The 21,095-nt window shown below is 37.9% G+C and overlaps 1 protein-coding gene across 2 annotated transcripts in view; it reads left to right on the plus strand.

Annotated features, from left to right (window-relative positions):
• LOC145992041 (uncharacterized) overlaps positions 1-21,095 on the plus strand; it is a 97,518-nt gene that overhangs the window by 6,978 nt on the left and 69,445 nt on the right. Inside the window, exons 3-4 of one of the 2 annotated variants that reach the window (XM_083128166.1) lie at positions 10,770-10,823; positions 12,134-12,262. In XM_083128166.1, the coding sequence (XP_082984292.1) occupies positions 10,770-10,823; positions 12,134-12,262 (183 nt within the window). The remainder of the gene's footprint in view (positions 1-10,769; positions 10,824-12,133; positions 12,263-21,095) is intronic. The other variant, XM_083128175.1, reaches the window with a different exon arrangement.

Below are 21,095 nucleotides of genomic sequence, written 5' to 3' on the forward strand. Positions count from 1 at the left end.
AAAATATGTTGCTAACACCATAGGCGTGCGCAGACCCTATGATTAGGGGGGGGCAAAAGCCTTGAAAGTTCAGTCGGGGGAAAAAAACTTATTTTATCTTACTCTTTTAGCTTCATTGCATTGATGGGTATATGTGTATGTTGTTGTTGAGTTGAGTTGGTGTTTTAAGTCCACTTTATGCACAGTAAGGATAATTAGGACTTACAGTTTAAAGTGGGATCCGAACCACTATGTGCCTCCACCGGTAGGCTATATGTGCTTGTGTATGTGTGTGTGTGTATATATATATATATATATATATATATATATATATATATATATAACTCTCTAGCCTTCTTAAACCCGAAGGTTCATGGCTGCAGCAACACAGGCCTTCCAACTTTCCCTATCTTGAGCAAGATCTATATACTCTTTTCCATCCCTACCGATTTCCCTTAGGTCCATCTCAATGTTGTCCCTCCATCTTCGTCTTGGCCTCCCTACAGGTCTCTTACCATCAGGTTTCCCAACAAGAATCCTGTAAACTCCTCTTTCCTCTCCCATTCGTGCCACATGGCCTGCCCACCTAAGTCTTCTTGATTTAATTATTCTGATAATATCTGGACATGAATACAAATTATGTAGTTCTAAATTATGTAACCTTCTCCACTCACCTGTCTCCTCATCCCTTTTAGGTCCAAAGATTTTCCTAAGGATCTTATTTTCAAATACTCTCAATTTATGTTCCTCTTTCAATGTAAGGGACCAAGTTTCACATCCATATAATACTACAGGCAAAATTACGGTTTAGTATATTTTAACTTTTAGTTTCTTAGATATTAAACGAGAAGACAAAAGTTTATGAAGAGAGAAGTAACATGCATTTCCTGAATTAAGCCTACTTTTTATTTCCTCTTTAATATAATTTTCATTTGTTAATATTACTCCTAAGTATTTCAATTTGGAAACTGGTTCAAACGAGTTGTTATCAATAATTAGATTTTGATTATTACCTAACACTTGGTTTCGGCCTGTAAGCATATATTTAGTTGTCTCTTTGTTAACTTCCAAACCTATCTCTTTAGCAGTTTTGAAAAATATTTTAGCATTATTCTTAATTGTATTCACATCATCCCCCAGTAAGTCTACATCATCTGCATATGCTAACAACTGAGTCACACCATTTAATTTTAGTCCTTCTTTAGTTTCGTTTACCTTCCTAACAGCATATTCTAAGGCAAAATTAAAGAGCAATGGAGATAATGCATCTCCTTGTTTTAACCCATCATGAATTGTAAATTTGTCAGACATATTAATACCCACACGAATTTTACTTTCTGTTTCACTGGTGCATATTTTTATCATACTAACAAGCTTCTTAGGTATTCCAAACTCTACTAATATATTATATAATTTATCTCTTTTGACCGAATCATATGCTTTTTTGAAATCAATGAATAGCTGATGGACATTTTGATTATATTCCCACTTTTTTTCAAGTGTGTGTCTGATGTGAAAAATTTGATCTGTAGTTGATCTGTTGTGTTTAAATCCACATTGATAATCACCTATAATTTCATTAGCATATGGGGTTAGTCTTGTTAAAAGAATGTTAGATAATATTTTATATGTTGTTGAGAGTAGAGAAATTCCACGGTAATTATTGCAGTTCATTTTATCACCTTTTTTAAACACAGGAACAATTGTGGATTCTTTCCACTGTTGAGGGATTTCTTCTTTATTCCATATTAAACAAATTAATTTATGAATTTGACATATTAATGAATTTCCACCATATTTAATTAACTCAGCTGGTATTAAATCAATGCCAGGTGCTTTGTTATTCTTTAGCCTTTTAATAGCATCTTTAACTTCAGTCAAGTTAGGTTCTGGAACTAAAGGTTCTGCTGTGTGGACTCCATTTACTTCTGATTTATCTCCTACATGAACATTTAAAAGGTCATTAAAGTAGTTCTTCCATCTATTTAGAATATCGCTAGGGTCAGCTAGAAAATCACCCTCTTTATCTTTTATCAAGTTTACTTTAGGTTGCCACCCCTTTCTAAACTCATTTACACCTTTATATAAATCTCTGATATATTTATTTTTGCTGTTTGTTTCAATTTCGTTAATTTTGCTTTTCAAGTAATCTCTTTTTTTACTTCTAAACGTGCGGTTAACTTCTCGCTTTATTCTATTATAATTGTTTAGATTTGTATCATCAGAGTTATTTAACCACCTAAGTCTAGCCTGATTTCTTATTTCTATTAGATTATGACATTCATTATCAAACCATGGCTTACTTTTTCTCGGTTTATGGTATCCTATACTTTCTTTAGCTGCTGATTCTATTGCATTACGTATGTGCTCCCAATTCTTATTTACGTCTGTTTCATTTATATTTTCATCATCATTTGAATCCTGCAAAATATCAAATCTATTTGACAGTTTAATTTGGTAATCTTTCTTAATTCTTTCATCAGTAAACTTTCCTGTATCAAATTTTAGAACTTTTAGATTTTGTTGCTTATGATTTAACACTGAGAGTTTTTCTCTTAATTTAGCAATTACTAAATAATGGTCACTGGCACAGTCCGCACCTCTATGTGTACGAACGTCAATTATACTAGTATGTCTTCTCTTATCAATGAGAATATGATTTATCTGATTATGAGTTTTACCATCTGGAGAAGACCAGGTATATTTATGGATATCTTTATGTTTAAAAGTGGTACTTTTCACAATTAAATTTTTCGAGGTTGCAAAACTAATCAATCTTATACCATTATCATTACTTAATTCATGAAGACTTTCTTTACCAATCGTGGGTTTAAATGTCTCTTCTTTGCCAATCTGTGCATTACAGTCACCTAACAGAATTTTCATATCATACTGAGAAAATTTATCAAAGACCTGTTCTAACTCTGTATAAAAATCATCTTTAGTATTATCATCTTTATCTTCCGTTGGTGCATGTATGTTTATTAAAATAATTTTACACCACCTACCCTGTAAAACTGCATATGATATCCTATCATTAATAAATTCTACTGTTTTAAGAGCCGAGATAATTCTATTATTTATAAAAAAGCCTGTTCCAAAATTATGATTTTCAGTACCACCATAGAAAAAAGTATAATTTTTAGTTTTACAATTCCCTTCTCCTGGCCACCTAACTTCCTGGACAGCTACTACATCTAATTTATACTTAACTATCTCATTAACTGTACACTGAAATGCCCCAGGCCGGTAAAGGCTCAGAACATTCCAGGTGCCTAATTTAATATCCTTATTCCTAATGTAGATCTTATCCTTAGTCCAGGGACCTCCCAAAGTAGTCCCCACCCGGAGATCCGAACGGGGGACTATTTTATGTTATATATATATATATATATATATATATATATATATATATATATAACATATCGTAATAAATGACATAATGAATTCATCCGCCCCGTAACAAACCAACAGTAAAAATGATATAAAATGTCTCTGAAATGTGCGCGCTTCTTTTCCTCCAAACCAAACTGTTATTGCTGCAACTGTCTGAAGTACGCGAACTTAATTGTTCTTACTTCTCTCTGGTAATGTACACTGGCTTCAACGAGTACTCCGGCAGTTTGTTTCTTTATATAGCATATTTGCAGAAGATACAATTCAATCCACACGTGTATCAATATACGCTGTATAAAACACACCTTATTACTAACTTCGTTGTAACACGTTGGTATGAAGGATAAAATGTCTTGAGACGAGTGATAGTACCAAATATTTCATTATATTACAGTTAATTTACTTTAAATAACTTCTTCTCTATCCATAACAGGTGTCCTTCGATTGGTACGAGTAAACTTTCGATGTTAAGTACCTTGAGAATGAATTCTATCGACAAATGGTTCTAGATACGTGCTTGAACAAGTCGCTGTCATGGCCCAAGCATTATAGGCAGGTGCACAAAACTATATCAGGTGAGCTACTGTTCGGTGATCATGGCTCAAAGAATGGCTGCTACTTTAAGCAAGCATACAGCTAAATTAAATTTGTAGGTGACGCAAATAAGCACTTTATCTTGCAGGTTATTCGGCTAGGTAGGAGAGAAGGCTCACAATATATTATGATAGCGAAACCAGAGACCTGTTCATTTGTGACCTCTTCCTTTGCGACCTGTCATTTTGCGACTAGTCCTTTCGCGACCATATTTTGCAACGTGCCCTCGTGGGACCCTTTTGTGCAACTTGTTCTTTTGCGACCGATCTAAAGGCCGTATCACACGGAAATGGATTTCCAGTAGGAATGTCCTAGACTGGCTGTTACCCATCTGCTATAGTTTTCGCGTCACAAGATACTTGTTACCGAAATTGCGCAGAGCAGACAATCTAGCTGTTATTAAAAATTAAATAAGAAGAGTATGGACTAGAAATTGGGTCGAAAGAAAATGCATACTGAACAAGCTTTTTAATGAACTCGGGTATGCATATTCATACGTGAAATTCGCAGGATTCAATCATAAAAAAAATAGTATTTTAATCAACTAAATGTGTCAAACATTTAATACATTTGTAATAATAAGGATTTTCATTATCGGCTAATCATATTTGTCACTAACAAATCTCATCGCTTTTCATAAATACTGAAATATTAATGAACTGAATGCGAATGCACATCATCTTTATTATTATGTATTTTATCGAGAAGCGAACAAAACCAACCAGCACTCGGAAACCACAGACAAAAACTTTCCTTCGGCAAACTCACAGATTACCTTGACATGGCCAAACTTCGCTCTGATTGGCTGTTCCACAGAATCCAGACGAGAGAGCCAGTTGCAATTAGAAAATGGCCTAATCGTCAAAATCAGTAAAACAGTCAGCCCGGCGGTCATGATTTCCAGGTAGCCAGTTCAGCGACAATCAGGGCATTCCAACTGGAAATCCAGTTCCGTGTGATACGGCCTTAACTTTCAGGGGCTGTTAGCAGGGTTGCCAGTAGCGTGATAAAAACAGAATGAAATAAAGGTAATGTATCACGTTGCAACAATGTGAATATCAAGGCATATTTTTCTTCGAAGATGTGTCCCATCAAAGTCTTTGAAAGTCATGAGAGTCATCCAAATCCAGAAATTGTGGTGCCGCCACTAAGCTCATGTTTTGCCTGAAGTTCGAGCACAGCGACACAAATTACATACTATAAGCAGATCAATTCGAACAGAAGAAAAACGTTAGTGAATCGCAGCCAACCATCACCACAGTGATGCCTAACTGGGACTTGATCACAGTTACAGCACAATCACTTTATATCACGACGGGCATAACACGAAATTAAAACTGACTCTGTGCCTTATTTTTTCTTTTCTCTTGGCCGCAGCCATCAATTTGTGTCCGCGTGTCCTTCAAGGGGCCTTTGATCACAGGGTCCTTGACTCAAGAAGCGGCTGAATCAAAGGAAGCTCTGTTTACAAGAGCTGTTGACACGTGCGCCAATTCAACGCCGTGGCCGTCAAGGGTAGGCAGCATTAGTACATATGATACAAGAACATATCTAGAAATATGTTTGGGGGATCCGAATATCAATAACGATAATAATAATAATGATGTTTAAATTAAAATAATTATATTCAAATTAATACTAATTATGATATACATAGATGCATTAATATTATATTATTATTATTACGTGAATAGGTAAAAATACGGTATAAGAACAGAGATATAACAGCGCATATTCATTATCTAGCTTACCTGTAGTTAAGCTGGAATAATTTGTTTAAAAACAAGTGTCTTGGCAAATAAATTAATGTCAAATACTTATATGAAGAATTTAATATTTATTGAATAACACAAAGAATGTTAGATGCAGTTGGAGAAAGGTAAAGTTTGTAAATAATATTTTATTCATATATAATTATAAGTAGTAGTGTAGTCATTCACCTTGCCTTCCAATAAACAAGTATATTTTCATTATTTAATTTTAATACTTGGTAAGTCTTCCGGAGGAAGGGGGGGGATCCGGACTCCCTGGACACCTCCTTAAGACGTCCTTGCATATGAAGCATTTTCATGATCAAATGTAGAATGTTCCAAAATGTTGATATTGATCCAGTTACTGAAGGCACGGTAATGCTAAATCTGTTTATTTATGAGAGATTTCACAAATTGTTTGTGTGCGCGTTCTACTCTATTTGCTGACGTTCTGCACGCGGCGTCGATTTAACACACAGGCCAAGGACGTATTTAATTTACAGGGGGGATCCAGGGGTCCTGACCTCCCGAAAGATTTACAAAGTCCAAAATCAAATAAGCAAAATACTTGTTTCCTGTTGTATAATATGAAATTAATTAATTTCTGCATAACTTACAAAAAGGTAAGGAGTAGATTTATTTATTGATTTATTTATTTAGTGAGAAAATTTCAGATACAGCACGTAGCCATTTTACACTGAAATCAGTAACAGTGAAAGGAACAAAAATAAAAATAACAAAATAAGACACAATATTAATATATATATATAAGTCAAGATAGCACAATTAAATATTATTTAGCAACATATGTTCTGATGGTTGACCGAAAGGCATACTCTGTGGAAAATACATCAGGACTTGATGAGAGGTCGTTGTATTGAGTGGGAAGTCTGTGGAAGAGCGATCTTTTTTGAATTTCCAGTCTAGGCTTTTTGTGTAAAATAGATTTGTGTTGCGTGTTGAGCGCATAGGCACTTGAAAGTGGAATTTCTGGAGGAGCGTGTTGCAACGGATTGTGATTATACAGCTGTACTTTGACAGTGCCTGCTAAAAGTTATGAAGTGCACCCACACGTAGGCCTAAACAAAATGATCAAGGACCTTATTTCTAATCAGCTGGACCTAGCAACCTTTTTGGTATTCAATAAATAATTCATTTAAAACATTTTAGATATTAATTTTTGTGGTAGGACAGCTGTTTTGTACAAATTTTAGTAACCTTAACTAGGCATAACTATGAAGCGAATAAGATCCTAGAGTCTTCGTGTTGTTTGCATTCGCTGTTGTCTATAAATTATTATCAATAGTTAGCCATGAAACTAAGGTCATAAAAGAAGAATAAATTATATAATAATCGATTGTATGCAAAACAATTACGAAATTATACAGAAATATGTTTTATTACGAGAAAATTGAAGAAATATGTTGCAAAAACGCTAAATTGGTAAAATATGTCAAAATATGCCTTATCAAGTTCGTCTACTTCGCCTGATTTTCATCAGAAACGAAAATATCTCAATCCAGTATTCGATCCGATGTCAATAAATAAAAAATATGATTAGTGGTTAAGTCCCGGGCCCTAGTAATAAACCAATAACACTGTCAAACTTGCTACTTGAGGATCTCTAAAAGTACCACGCACATCTGTATTTTTTGTAATAAATGTAACCAACAAAATTAGAAATTCTTTTAATGCCGTTGTCAAAGTTATCCCCTTATCGTGCAGTGCTTCTCAGCGTATTTTAACCAACTGAATGTACCACTGTGTTATGTGACGGTTGAATAGCCTTTACGCCATTGGCGTAACCAGGCACAGGGCGTCGGTTCCCGCACTTCGCCAAACATTTTACCAAATCATTAGAAATATTGATCAATGCATTAAGAATGTTTACAAGATGAAGACTTATCTTCGCGGGTTAAGTAATTTTTGAAGTTTCGACAACTTCGTTGCCCTGCCTTCTAGTTCGTGTTGTGGCCTTATCGCCATGTCTTGGTTGTAATTCTTATTTTTGTCTCTTATATTTCTTTTCGCACGGCTGTTGTGTTTCTTGGGTATGGGAATCTTGAAACATTTCTGTTGCCACGTATTGCCTTTGGACCAGGAAATATGAAAAAGGTAAAGTGCTCCCCTGTGCATAGCACTACGCCATGAAGGCGTATAGGGGGTGTGGGGGTAACGCCCCACACTTTCTTGGTCCGGTCGTGAGTGGGGGTGATGTGATCAGCATCACGCCCCTGACCGCCTTTACCCCCCAGGGTTTCCCCTACGTACCCATGTTATTCGACGCTGGGTGGGTAATATGAACAATAGGCCTAATTTAATCTACTTTTAATTAACAGTAATTGAAATATTTTGATTTGGTAGAATAAACGGTCACCCCTCCAAGTGCTTTCCAGACATCACGCTGCTTGACTTCTCTTTTCATTGGATTACATTAATAAACTGGCATTTTAGATTTGTTTCTATTTTAAGTATAGGCATTTTGTGAATGCGTCTTCTTGAATCTCGTTCGCGTATGGTATTTATGGTTGGATTATGGTGGTGAGGTGGTTATGCACAGAATTTCAACCTTTCCCGTTGCATGAATTCAAAAAGCGTTTCTTGTTTTAATGCTTCTCTTATTTGAATGTTATGAACGTATCGTTGTTGCCCTGAGATTATTCTTAGCACATTATTCTTAGTAGAACGTCAAACTTCGTTTGTCTCTTTTTGGTTGTAAATGCTGAACTTTTTCCATATTGGATATAATTGCCCTGACGTGTGTTGCATTTGTCCGCAAGATTCTTAACGTGATATTTAAATGTGAGGCTGTCATCGAGTAGTATACCCAGGTAGGTTGGCTTTGAATTCTGGTGGGGGGTGTCATTACCTCCCATTCGGAGGTTTAGTGGATCACGTTTTCTCTTTTTTGCGAATAATACCGAGACGCTTTTATTCGCATTTACTCTTATTCTCCATGTTTTGAAAGTTCTTGGTAACGTTGCACGTCCGATATGTCAACAAATAGGGATGCTACGCTGTCAGTATAGGCAGATGACAAAGCTATTTTCACAAGTAGCACACATCTCCGTATGTTTGCAAAATATTTTGGCAAGAATTGACAAGTAACGTAAATGGGTTTTATACTCTCCACGACTGAATCGATATGGACGTATTTAGGAAAAGGACTTTACCTGCATCTCGTCCGGATGTAGGCTATTTCTACAGATCGTCCTCTCAATCATCTTCATTGTCGCCGTCACACATCTGACCATCCTGTCAGAACTCACGCTTCTCGCACCCTTGCGCTCTTCATCCCCGATCCTATCACCATTCCGTTCACTCGCCAACAGTCCACTCCCCCACTCTCCAGTCAGTCACCTCACTTTTGAGTCAAAATCCTTTCTCTGCTTCCTGTTATGTTCAGGATAATAGAAGACTTGTCACTTTTACCCAACGCCTTGGGTACGATACGATATACAATGTTGATCTTCAAAATCATGTTTTCATTATTTAGGTTCAAATTAAAGTTTCTAAGCAACCGAACAATGGAAAATAATCACTCGTTCAGTGGAACCAATGATTTTCACTAAATGAATGCACTACAACGCTTTGTTCTTACCGATCAGAGATATCGGATCTCCACTCTTCGGCGATTAAAGTTGCTGTGGAGAATAACGTAATGGCTAAAGAAGAGAAGTGTGGACAGAAACTTGCAGATCACAGCAGAGGAAGTGTTGAGTGTGTTGAAGTCAGGGAAATAATTTCGTAATCACAATTGAAAGATTATGCCCACTTCCATTTGGATTTTTATTATTTAATGTCAGTTTTTGGCTTCCCCGATGGCGCAATGGTAGCGTCGTCGCCTTGTAATCAAGGGGTCCCGGGTTCGATACCCGGTGGAGGCACATAGTGGTTCGGATTCTACTCTAAACTGTAGGTCCAATCCCAATTAGACTTACTGTGCATAAAGTGGACTTACAACACCATCTCAATCAGTCAATCCATGAATTCTTCAATAATTTCCCACATTTGTATCTCTGCTAACCTCCACGGCGGAGTGGTTAGCACAGCGCGCAACGACGCCGTGGGTTCAGGATTCGAATCCCGCTCTGGGAATGGGTGTTCTTTATGAGTGTACCTTCATCAGTTTCATCTTATCATCGCTCATCCTCAACTTCGCGATTAGCCAAAAGTGGGAGAAAAGCGAAATTAATAAAACAAATCAATGAATATCTACCTATCTCTATCTCCTATTCTCCGTCACTTCATGTATTTATTTTCTCCTTTTCTTGTCAATCTTTAGATTTTTTAATGTACACAGGACTTAGATTAAGTTCTAGATAATATTCCTTCTTTTATATTTATACAGGGTGTACATAAAGTCTGGTAACACTTTCAAAAATGTATTGTAAAGAAACTATTAACATTACTAAGTGATTAGTAATAGTAATGTTAGTTGAACATTAGTTGAACGAGTAAAGTCGTTAACTATTTTTTGTATTGCAGTTGTTTCCTCTAGTTCTATTTGTCGCCGCTAGATGGTGGCAAATTCAAGATTGCGCTTTCTGGAGCTGGAAGGAAAATTGTGTGTTACATTTTAATAAAACAAAAAGTGCTACAGAAATGTTCAAAGGAGATTTAGGAACAAACCCAGGAAATAAGCACCAAACAGTAAGGAAACTAGAGGAAACAACTGCAAAACAAAAACAAGTTTACTCGTTCAACTAATGTATTGTGCCAGTTAGTAATGTTAATATTTTATTTACAATAAATTTTTGAATGTGTTACCAGACTTTATTACACCCTGTAATAAAGGTTCTTGATTTGCCGGGAGTTATTTAAGAAAAGTTAAACCACAATCCGTATTATTGTTTGTCTCCTTCAACCATTTTATAATCTAGGTAATGGATAAAATTTTACACTCCAGTCCCTGAAATATTTCTGCCAACGCCCATACCTTGAATTCTCATTTTTTTAAAAAAGTATATATCGTTATAATTTGCATTATATTCCTTTTCTCACCATTATTATACCCTGAGTATTGATATTTAATATTTTAATTTGCAGCGGCTCCACCTCCTGCACCACCAGCGCCCCCGCCGGCGTCGGTCGTCGAACCAGGTAAGACATTCTGTGCGTTTTTATCCGGCTGGTTGCACGCTCTGAATGGATTTAATATTAGATAACGCCTAAATAATTCTTACTAGTTTACATGCTTTATCACATTCTTGGCTGTAGGTTCATTTGCTTTAACCATTAGCTATGATAATAAAATACTAAGCCCGTTAGGCGCACTTTTCTTTTTATCTCTGGCTGGGCAAATAAACTGGGCCTATAGTTTTTATACGAGATCAAATGCTGTGTCGATCAATCAGTTTGGATGTTCACACGAATTGGTTGTTGAGTTAGTGTTTTAAGTCCACTTAAGGCTAATCAGGACTGGACCTACAGTTTAAAGTGGGATCCGAATCACTATGTGCCTCCGGCCCGACCCTGTGGCCGAGTGGTTAGCACATCGCGCTGCGACGCCAAGGGTCCCGGGTTCGAATCCCGGTCGGGTATGGTTGTTTGTGAATGTCCATTTTCATCCATTTCATCACTCATCCCCATCTTCGCAAATTAGCCAAGAGGCACAAAACGCGAAGTAAAATAAACTAAATCAATCAATCAATCAACTATGTGCCTCCACCGGGAATCGAACACGGACCCCTTGATTACAAGGCGACGACGCTACCACTGCGCAATTGGGGAGACCCAGGCGAATTGATTTCCTCTTCCTATCTGTAGTCATGAGCGGTTCTGGATTGTAACGACACCATTGAAAATCAATGGTGTCGTTACAAGTCAGAAGTATGTGTTACTCTACGTATATCGATCCAGTTTACAGTGAATCAGGTTGTTTTTTTTTTGTTTGTTTTTTTAGTTCCCAAAGAAGTAGGAGATCCGCGGTGGTGTAGTCGGTAGGGCGTCTGACTACTATGTGGGAAATCCGGGTTCGATTCCCGGGGTGGTGATCTAAGGTCGAAATTTTCCAGGCCTTGTGTCTGCATAAAGCCTCAAATCAATGGGTACGTGGAGGCAACCCTGGGGGTAACGGTGGAGGGAGCGTGCTGCTGATCACATCACCTCCAAAAATGGCCGAGATGGAGAATGTGTGGGGCCCAGTTCCACATCTCCTAAATGTGCCTTCATGGTACGGTGCTATATGCACGGGGAACTTAAAAAAGGAAATGAGACGAAGTGGGAGGAAATAACAAAAACAGATTTCTAGGGATTTTGGCCTTCGTGAAGAGCCAATGGATGGATATGTGCAAATGCGCTCAGTCATTCTCATTGCATGATAGCTACGGAACTTTGGACGTAGACCTTAATACCTTGCATGCTTTCACAAGCTGCTTCTCAGCAAAGCTTTCTATTTGTATTCTTCACAGAACCACAACCACCTCTCACTTGTACCTTCGAAGGCAGAACATACGTAGATGGCGACACGTGGAATCCAGACTCCTGTACAACTTGCCGCTGCACGTTGGGACGAGTAGACTGTGCCCAAACATGTCCAGGTAGGCCAATCACTGCGATTCTAATTGCCTCATCACAATATTTAACAGCATTAGCTATTAAATTTAAAATTTAAAGCAGCTGATTACTATCATCATTATTATTTTCTACTGTTTTGTTATATTAGTATTCTTGTTGAAAGGTCTTATTACTATATAGGCACAATAAAAAGCAACGGAATATAAAAAAATTGGCTTATCAGAGACTGTCTTCAGGCGCGCTTGGTCTTTTGTGACGCCTTCCCGGTTCAAAGGTGTAGCAGAGTTAAGTCTGAATTACACTAGGTTACATTTCCTGCTAAATTTGCTGCTTGAACTTCGATTAGTGGTGACGTGTTTCACCCCTGCTAGTTTTCGCCTCAAGATACTCGTTGCCGTACTTGTTGGCAGACTTCTGATTCCACAAGGCATTGCGCAGAGCAGACAAGTTAAAAATGGAGGAGTGACTTGAGGAAGAAAGTTGTATAGTCGAGGCGCTAGCTACGTTAACGACCGGCTGGCTTTGGAGTCCATGGAGCGCGCCCACAAGCTGCAACAGTCACATTCAACCCACAGTGTTGCCACACATCTACTCTACGCCACCTTGTCCCTCCGTGCACCAGCACCTTCCCACGGTCTCCACATTGAAGTTGCAAAGTACGGCAACAGCGTATCCGCAGTCATGTGACTGAGACTCCACGTGGAGTAGACGAGCAGAATGACAGCTGCGCCCATTGGCTGACGGTTGAGTGTGATTGGACGAAAACAACTATTTATCCTCACCCAAGTTCGTGGCGGCGGCTTTCTTCAGTTCTTCGACGTTAACGAAGTAAACGCGTGGACTTTAGGAGAATATCTACTGCTGCTAATTTCTAACAATTGCCAAATTATAGGTTTGAGAAGAAAAATAAAAGCATGGGCTAGATAGACATTGGCTCGAAAGAAGAAATGGCAAACAAGGTACTCAAAATGCTTTTCAATGATCTCGGGTATATATTCAAACAAACATGAGATTCGCAGGATTTATTCATAAAGGGCGCCACAGGACTTTCTCTCTTTTGCTGATTCGGTGTCCTATTTATCTCGGCATCAGGGGCAACTGTACCCTTTGCAACCCATCCCCTCCTTAGCTATTATGAATGCCATTGAATCTGAGCATACATTTTTTATGCATTTTCCCCCGGATAAGAGCGTCAATACAGTATTTTTTATTTGATTTTTGTAGTTCAGCGTCGCTTTTGGTGACATGTTCGGCGTATATCGAAAGTTTTCATACAGATGGACGATGCGTTAGGTAGATGACCGATTTAGGGTTGAAGAGTGGCCAAGAATAAAGTACACTGCACCGGGTCAATTTCGCTCCGCTTAGTACTGTATGTGTGTGTGTGTTTGCATTCAGACCTAATCAGTTTTCTTCCTTGCGCTCATCCTTATTGCAAGCCGCATAACCAAGATAAATCTCTTGAGGATATTAGGCTCAGTACCACTTAACTCGCGATCTGTTCGCCATCCGGCCGATCCCACGGCTTTAGACACATTCGCGACGTGGTGGCAATGACCCATACCACTTCATAAATTCATTTGCGAAGACAACACACGAGGGACGTTGTGGGAAAGGGAACAACGATGGTGCACAAAAGCAACTGTGCATGCGACTACCATATTTTCACAGTGTGAAATCGGTACGGTTTTTCTATTTTGTTTTGTTTTAAAAACGGCTCAATTGTAGGGGTAGGGGTGTAATTCCAGCTCCGTAGCTAGATATTTTGGCGCCCTAGGCAAGATTGTGTTTTGGCGCCCCTTCCACGCACACATTTTATGTGCGTCCTTCGATATTTTCTTATTATGCCATGGTCTCTGATTTTTACATCCTACAAATTTTGAAATGAGAAAACAAAGAAAAACCTATTCAAAATAATATGGGTTACATTTATAGATTCGTACTTTGAAGTTATAATTTTTAAAATGTTTAGCATGTTTAGGAATATTTCAGTTACGTCTTAGTCTCTGAACATCTTTGGAAACGTACTATTGCTTCAACTTGTCCGTGCCTAGTCAGCCGCGCACAATCGTATAGTTAGGGAACGCGACAACAGATGGCAGCGCGAAGAAAAGCTGGGACGAATGTTGGTGGACAAAATAGGAGGATACGGAATAGTATGATATTGATTAAAACAAATTGGAAATAAATTAATATTGATTATAAAAATGTATATAGAGTATAAGAAACATAAATGTAAATAGAAATCACGATAGTTAAGGATATACCCATATGTTAAAGTTACAGCAAAGTTAAGAAGTTGAGACGCTAGTTCAAAACTGTGTTTCAATTCGATCATCGAATTGGTTTTTGATTACCTCTGGCGAGGAGTATATCGTCAGATTTTGGTTGTTTGGTCCTCGGTGGCGCTACAGTCAAGTTTAGACGCCCCAAAGCCCTACGGTTTGCGCTAGTTCCATTAGACGCGCTGGACCACAGGCAGGGGTTTATTCAGGATTTTTCCCTTGGGGGGGTGTAAGTTTGGGAATGTTAAGTGCACATTTTGGACCGTTTTAAAATGTTTGCCCTAATTCAATTTGTTCATAGATGTTTCCAGAGATTAACCCACCCCCCCTTTTCCCTTCACGTAACATTTCAGAAGAAAAGAAATGTCAAATGCTGGAAAAGATGGAAAATATATTTTTGTGACAATGTTAACATTTCAGTCTACAGTTCAGTACTTGATTTAATCAATCATCAGACAAACACAAGAGATGACATTGAAAAACACAAAATTTAAACATATTATTACTAGGGATCATTTCATGCAATTCTTAAGCTAGTTATAAAGAGATTAGGAACACTTGCGCAATAATTTTTTACTGTATTTGTATTGTTCTTATCGTAGGTGTAACTCAGATATTATCTCGGTGGGATGCCCAATTCATCGATGAAATATCGGTGAGAATGCATTGCATGGGTGCGTGCGCTCTTGCCTGTCTGAAGTAGTAGTAATAAGTACATGTATCTGCAAATATAATGACTCTTAAATAAATGAATAGAATGCGAGAGAAGCGAGCAAGAAAATTTTTAGAACTATTTATTTGCAAACTTATAATGCATATTATTAATTAAACATAGCAACAATACTTTCATTTCACAGTATCTTACAATCTTGCTTTGCTCGTTCGGTGTCCTCTTTACCTCAGCACATGCCCCCTTCCCCCTCCTGTTCTAGCTTCAGTTAGAAAATATGCATATACGTATATAATTTTGATAGTTCTATGTTGCGAGTGAATTCCAAATGCTGCTGGTGTTTCCAAATCTCTGTTTAAACAATGATTCACAAACTGAAATAAAATAATGAAACTCTATATAGAGCATGGCCATGAAGATTTTAAAATATAGTGGGAAGTTGAGATGCACGTTTGATAGACACCTGGGGCCTCCCACATGGCGCAGTGGTAGCGTTGTCGCCTTGTAATCAAGGGGTTCCAGGTTCGATACCCGGAGGATGCTCATAGTGGTTCTGATCCCACTTTAAACTGTAAGTCCATTCCCGATTAGCCTTACTGTGCATAAAGTGGACTTAAAACACGAACTCAATCTAGCAAGCAATTGATAGACACCTGGTATTGCTTTTGAATTAAATCGGTCAAGAAATTTCATATTGAAGTCTTTTTACCCTTACAAAACATTGGAAAATATGCTTGGCGATGTTGAGAGTTTATCTTTCAAATACTGAACGAGAGACTCTAGGGGATTGTGCCTCTTTGCCTTAAACGAAAACTAAATAACATGTGCAAATAAACGCATGGCATGTCAGCTGTAAAGGGAAGGCAAGGAATTTTCACTTCTAATTTGAGGTAATGCTTTATTTTAAATTATTTAAAAATTGAATAGCATTTATTTGACTTTCCAACACAAAGAGCACAATGAAACAAGCGAAATTTTTCTCTCTCCACGTTTTCCAGCAGACAGTGGCATACACTGTTGTGCCCCCACTGGTGCGTCTATGGTCAGATATAAATTTGGGACTTAATGTAAATAAAATTTATTTTTATGTTTAACTCCTTATACTTCCTTTACTTCCTCTGGAAAGTTGGAAAACAATTAATATGTCATTATGTCAGGGAAGAGACTAGATAAAAAGAGGAAGACAATTTTTACTAAATCTATATCTTTGCAAACTGATAATAACTTTAATAGTGCGCCAGTAATTTCACAGGGCTCTACGACGTTAACATTTTTCTATTTATATCTGTTTTGTTTGTTAGCCCATTTGTCCTTTGCACCCAGGAAAACCCCACGTGACACCCCCTCCCCCTTTTACAACTCTCTTTCTAATTTCTTATACAAAGTAAGAACTCTTAGGGCCACAAAATCTGTCACACACATCAACTATAGATGTGAATGAATCACTTAGGTTCTTCATGAAATTCTTGTCGCTTTATCTCGAATACTCGTTCAGTAAATTTTATATTGGTACTTTATGAATGGTTCCTTGATTTGGTGTTTTAAGTCTGGACCTACAGTTTAAAGTGGGATCCGAACCACTATGTGCCTCCACAGGGTATCGAACCCGGGGGTACTTTATGAATATCCGTTGGAAGAAATTCTGCCTACATATAGTGTCACTTCTTTTCTACTCGCCACTTTCGGTTTCTTTCTGTCTGGTTTCAATTTCTCTATCTTCTTCAGCCAATTTCGCAGTAAAGTTTTAGACATTGTTACACTAAGTAGAACGACAACACACGAACTGAGATGCTACACTGAGACTGACCTAAGGCATTTCACTGTTCTCTTCTCTACCACTCCAAAATCATCCATCTCGCCCAAGTTACAGAAAATAGTGTTGCTAACCATAGTAGCACAATTGACTACAAGAGTCAAACCTGTATCTTTGAATTTCTTCCCTTACTTTTATCGTACATTTTTCGCATGAAAGAATCATGGTCGTCCGCAGGATTTTTCCAGCAAGAGACAAGGTATTTTTTTTACAGGGGGGGGGGGCAAACAAGGGACATTTTCCTCAATAATAGTATTGTTCCCTCAAAAAACATTGCTTAAATTTGAATTTATCACATTCATGCAATAATTAACGCATATTATTATGGTTGAAATGAAATTATATGTGAAAAATATATAATTTCTGGTTGACTTTCATTTTCCGGGGGGCGGGGTCCTTCCGGACGCCCATGGAAAGAATTGAAAGGAAAATGAAACGAAATGTAAATTTAATTGACTCAGGGGTTGAATTTACAAACCTGTAACATATTTAAGAAATATTTATTTAGGTATTTAAACGCTGAACTGTCAACACTGTGTGCGGTATGTGCTCCTTGGAAGGAGGGTTAGCGGTCAGTTTGACATTTTCCAGATGGCAGTGTCCCTTCCCTAGCGAAGCCTTGTCAAGGGAGCTGGTGTTTCCAGGAAATCACCATGCTGAACATTCTACCCTCCTTCTTTGACACTTTGGTTGTAGTTGATCAAAAGACTTCGCTTCTTGTAGAGCTACAAATGGTTCCTTTATGTTGAAGTATTGTCATTCTATTGTTGATATAAAAATCCATATTTACACCCCCCCTGCAGGGGGGGGTGTTCCACTTTTCTGCTTGGGGGGTGTTCGTCAAAATTTGGGAGGGTGTTGGGGGGTGTTAGGGGTGTGTGGATAAATCACTGACCACAGGTAGCGCTTTCCTTTAGCGATCTTCGGCTGTCCCTTTTCGGTTTGGCATAGGAGGTGGCGCTATATCCTATCCATATTTGTCGCCCTTGAATCCATTGGAGCTTTGGTTCAGTTCTCGATGATTGATTGATTGATTCTTGGGATAGCAGGGCAAATAGAAGAAATAAGAAAATAGATGATGTATTCTTGAAAGATAGAAGAAATAAGAAAATAGATTATCTATTCTGCAAAGATAGAATAAATAGAGGAAATAAGAAAATAGATGATTTACTCTGCAAACATAGAAGAAATATATGATCGATGTAAATAGGAGAAATAGATGATCCATGTTCGTCCATGTGGGAAAGAAGAAATCCAAATAAGATATATGTAGAGGGAAGAAGAAACGTAACCTAACCTAACCTAACCTAACCCAACCTAACCTAACCTAACCTAACCTAACCCAACCTAACCTAACCTAACCAGGTAACTGAAAAAGATGTACATAAAACTATTTATAGCATACGCTCAAATAGTTTTGGAGTAGATGGTATCAGCACTAAAATGCTCAAACTTTCTTTGCCTTATGTTTTATCTCCGCTAACGCACGTCATTAACTCCTCTCTTTCCAGTGGCGTCTTTCCTGAAATGTGGAAAGAAACACGAATCCTGCCACTTCAGAAAAAGCAGATCGCCACTTCTTACAATGACTTTAGGAATATCAGTCTTTTGCCTGTGCTATCTAAAGTACTCGAGAAAATAGTGCATTCGCAGACGTTAAACTACGTTAACACGAATAATTTACTGCCCCCGCTGCAATCCGGATTTCGTGAGAAACACAGCACAGCCACTGCTCTTACTAAAGTTGTGGATGATATTCTCTATGCCATTGATAAACAGCAAGTCACTATTTTAGTACTTCTGGATCTCAGTAAGGCTTTTGACACTGTGCAGCATGATTTATTATTAGCCAAACTTAAATATTACAAGTTTTCTCCTTCAACATTAAACTGGTTTCAAACATATCTATTTAACAGACGTCAAAGGGTCATATTACATAATTCACCATCTCACGTGTCTCAACCTATAACGCTGAAAGCAGGCGTGCCGCAAGGATCGATATTAGGCCCCCTCCTCTTCACCCTTTACACTGCAGATTTGCAGCAAGTCATAAGATTCTTCACTCCACATTTTTACGCAGACGATACCCAGTTATATTTCTCAGATCATTACGCTTCGTTGGAACATAAGATTCAGTCACTAAATTCTGACTTGAACATCGTCAGTAACTGGTGTGTATCTAACGGTCTTAAAATAAATCCAGAAAAATCCACTTTCATAATCATTAGTTCTAATTATTCAAGGTCGTTAATTAAAAATATTAAGATCGAGCTCAAAATTAACAATTTGCCCATTGTCAGGAATAGCACTGCTAAAAATCTTGGTCTGATTTTTGACGAAATTTTTGATTGGACAGAACATGTAAAGACGCAATGTAGGAAAGCTTATGGAACACTAAGGAATCTGAATCGTTTCCGTGACTACCTCCCTGCGGAATGCAAGCTAAGACTCATCCAAGCATTAATCTTCCCATTGTTCGACTATTGTGATAATGTTTACGGCCCTCAACTCTCGCAAAAGCTCAGTAAAAAAATACAAATGGTGCAAAATGCGTGCTTCCGATACATTTTTCAAGTCAAAATATCCGATCATATTCTTCCATTCTTAAATAATAATCAGGTTCTTACCATGGCAAACAGAAGGAAGTTGCACTATCTCTGTTTCATACGCCGCATGCTGACAGAAGGTAAACCGCAGTAGCTGTTTGAGAAGATGCATTCCCGTAGGAAAATCCATCAGTATGTTACCCGTAAGCGGAACAACTTCGATTTACCCCATCACTCTACCACGGCCTACAAATCATCTTTCTCCTTTTCGGCTCCCAAAGCATGGAATGCATTGCCTGGAAATATCGCTAGTGTAAACAACCAATTATATTTCAAAGGTAAAATAAAAGATCTGCTGTTAATGGAACAATGGCAGAGTCGGAGCACATACTGAAGGTATCAAGTCACTCACTATAAGGAATTGTATTATTATTACTATTGTCTTTTGTATTTCTAGTTACACTTTTTTTGTATCCAACTAATTTCTATGTATTTTTTCTTTCTTCATTTTTTATTTTTTGTTTTATTATTATTATTATTATTTTACGTTTAGCTTACTGCTTCATAAGTTTATATCATCTCATATGTATTATCATATTGACAAGGGTTAGGTGGCAGAGCAGCCCTTGGCTGAACCTCGCCCGCCGAATAAAGAAAGTTTATTATTATTATTATTATCGCTGCCCTGCTTCAAAACAACTTACAGCTAAAATGTATGGCTTTCGTCTGTGCCCTCTTTTCAATTACCTGCGGAGAAGGGGATGGCCATGGGTCCGATGGTCGAGTTGTCCAAGGAGACCTCCTGCCGCATACAGACCTTTCCGTGGTCCTTCGAAGAAATTTCTCGTGTAGGACCACGTGTGCAGCTGTGCCATTAACCCCCGTTGTTTTTTGGTGATGAGGCCATCGATTTTATCGGTGCGTGTGCAAACGCACGTAGAGTTAGTTGCCACTGCGCGCCGGCTCCCGCTGCAATCGCTGCGTCTCCAGGGTGGCTACATACAGGGAATTCCCGGAATTATGCCTGAATTATTGGCTCCGGGAATTCTGCGTGAGTTTTTCTCCGTAGACGTGAAAAATTGCAACTTTTATTATTCCAAATCCAATTGATAATATAGTATATTTATAAATGCCCTGAGGTAAGTTTTCACAGTTTAGCTTTTATTTTTATCGAGGAAGGAAAGGAAAGCTTCGTGGAAAATAAAGCAGAATTCTCTCAATCCATTTACTTGTTAGTGTCCTTTGCAGAACAATCTATGTGACAGACGAAAGATAAGATATCTTGAAGTTGATAGGGTAAATTTCAGTTTGAAATTCTTATACAATTAACATCTTTTCGTAGATTAGTATAGCCCGCTACATTTGAGACTTGTGTTTGTGGATGTATTTCGAGTCTGACTCTGAGTATGTGAAATGGCAAATGTGAACTCCGAACCTTAAATTAAATATTTTAAATATGTCTACCGTTTAATTGAATTGAATTAGAATTTTTGGATACATTGGAATCACACAGGCCCTTTATATTGTTAATATACAAGGGCC

Source organism: Lepisma saccharinum, chromosome 1 (genome assembly GCF_977018435.1).
Source record: "Lepisma saccharinum chromosome 1, izLepSacc3.1, whole genome shotgun sequence".
NCBI lineage: Eukaryota > Metazoa > Arthropoda > Insecta > Zygentoma > Lepismatidae > Lepisma > Lepisma saccharinum.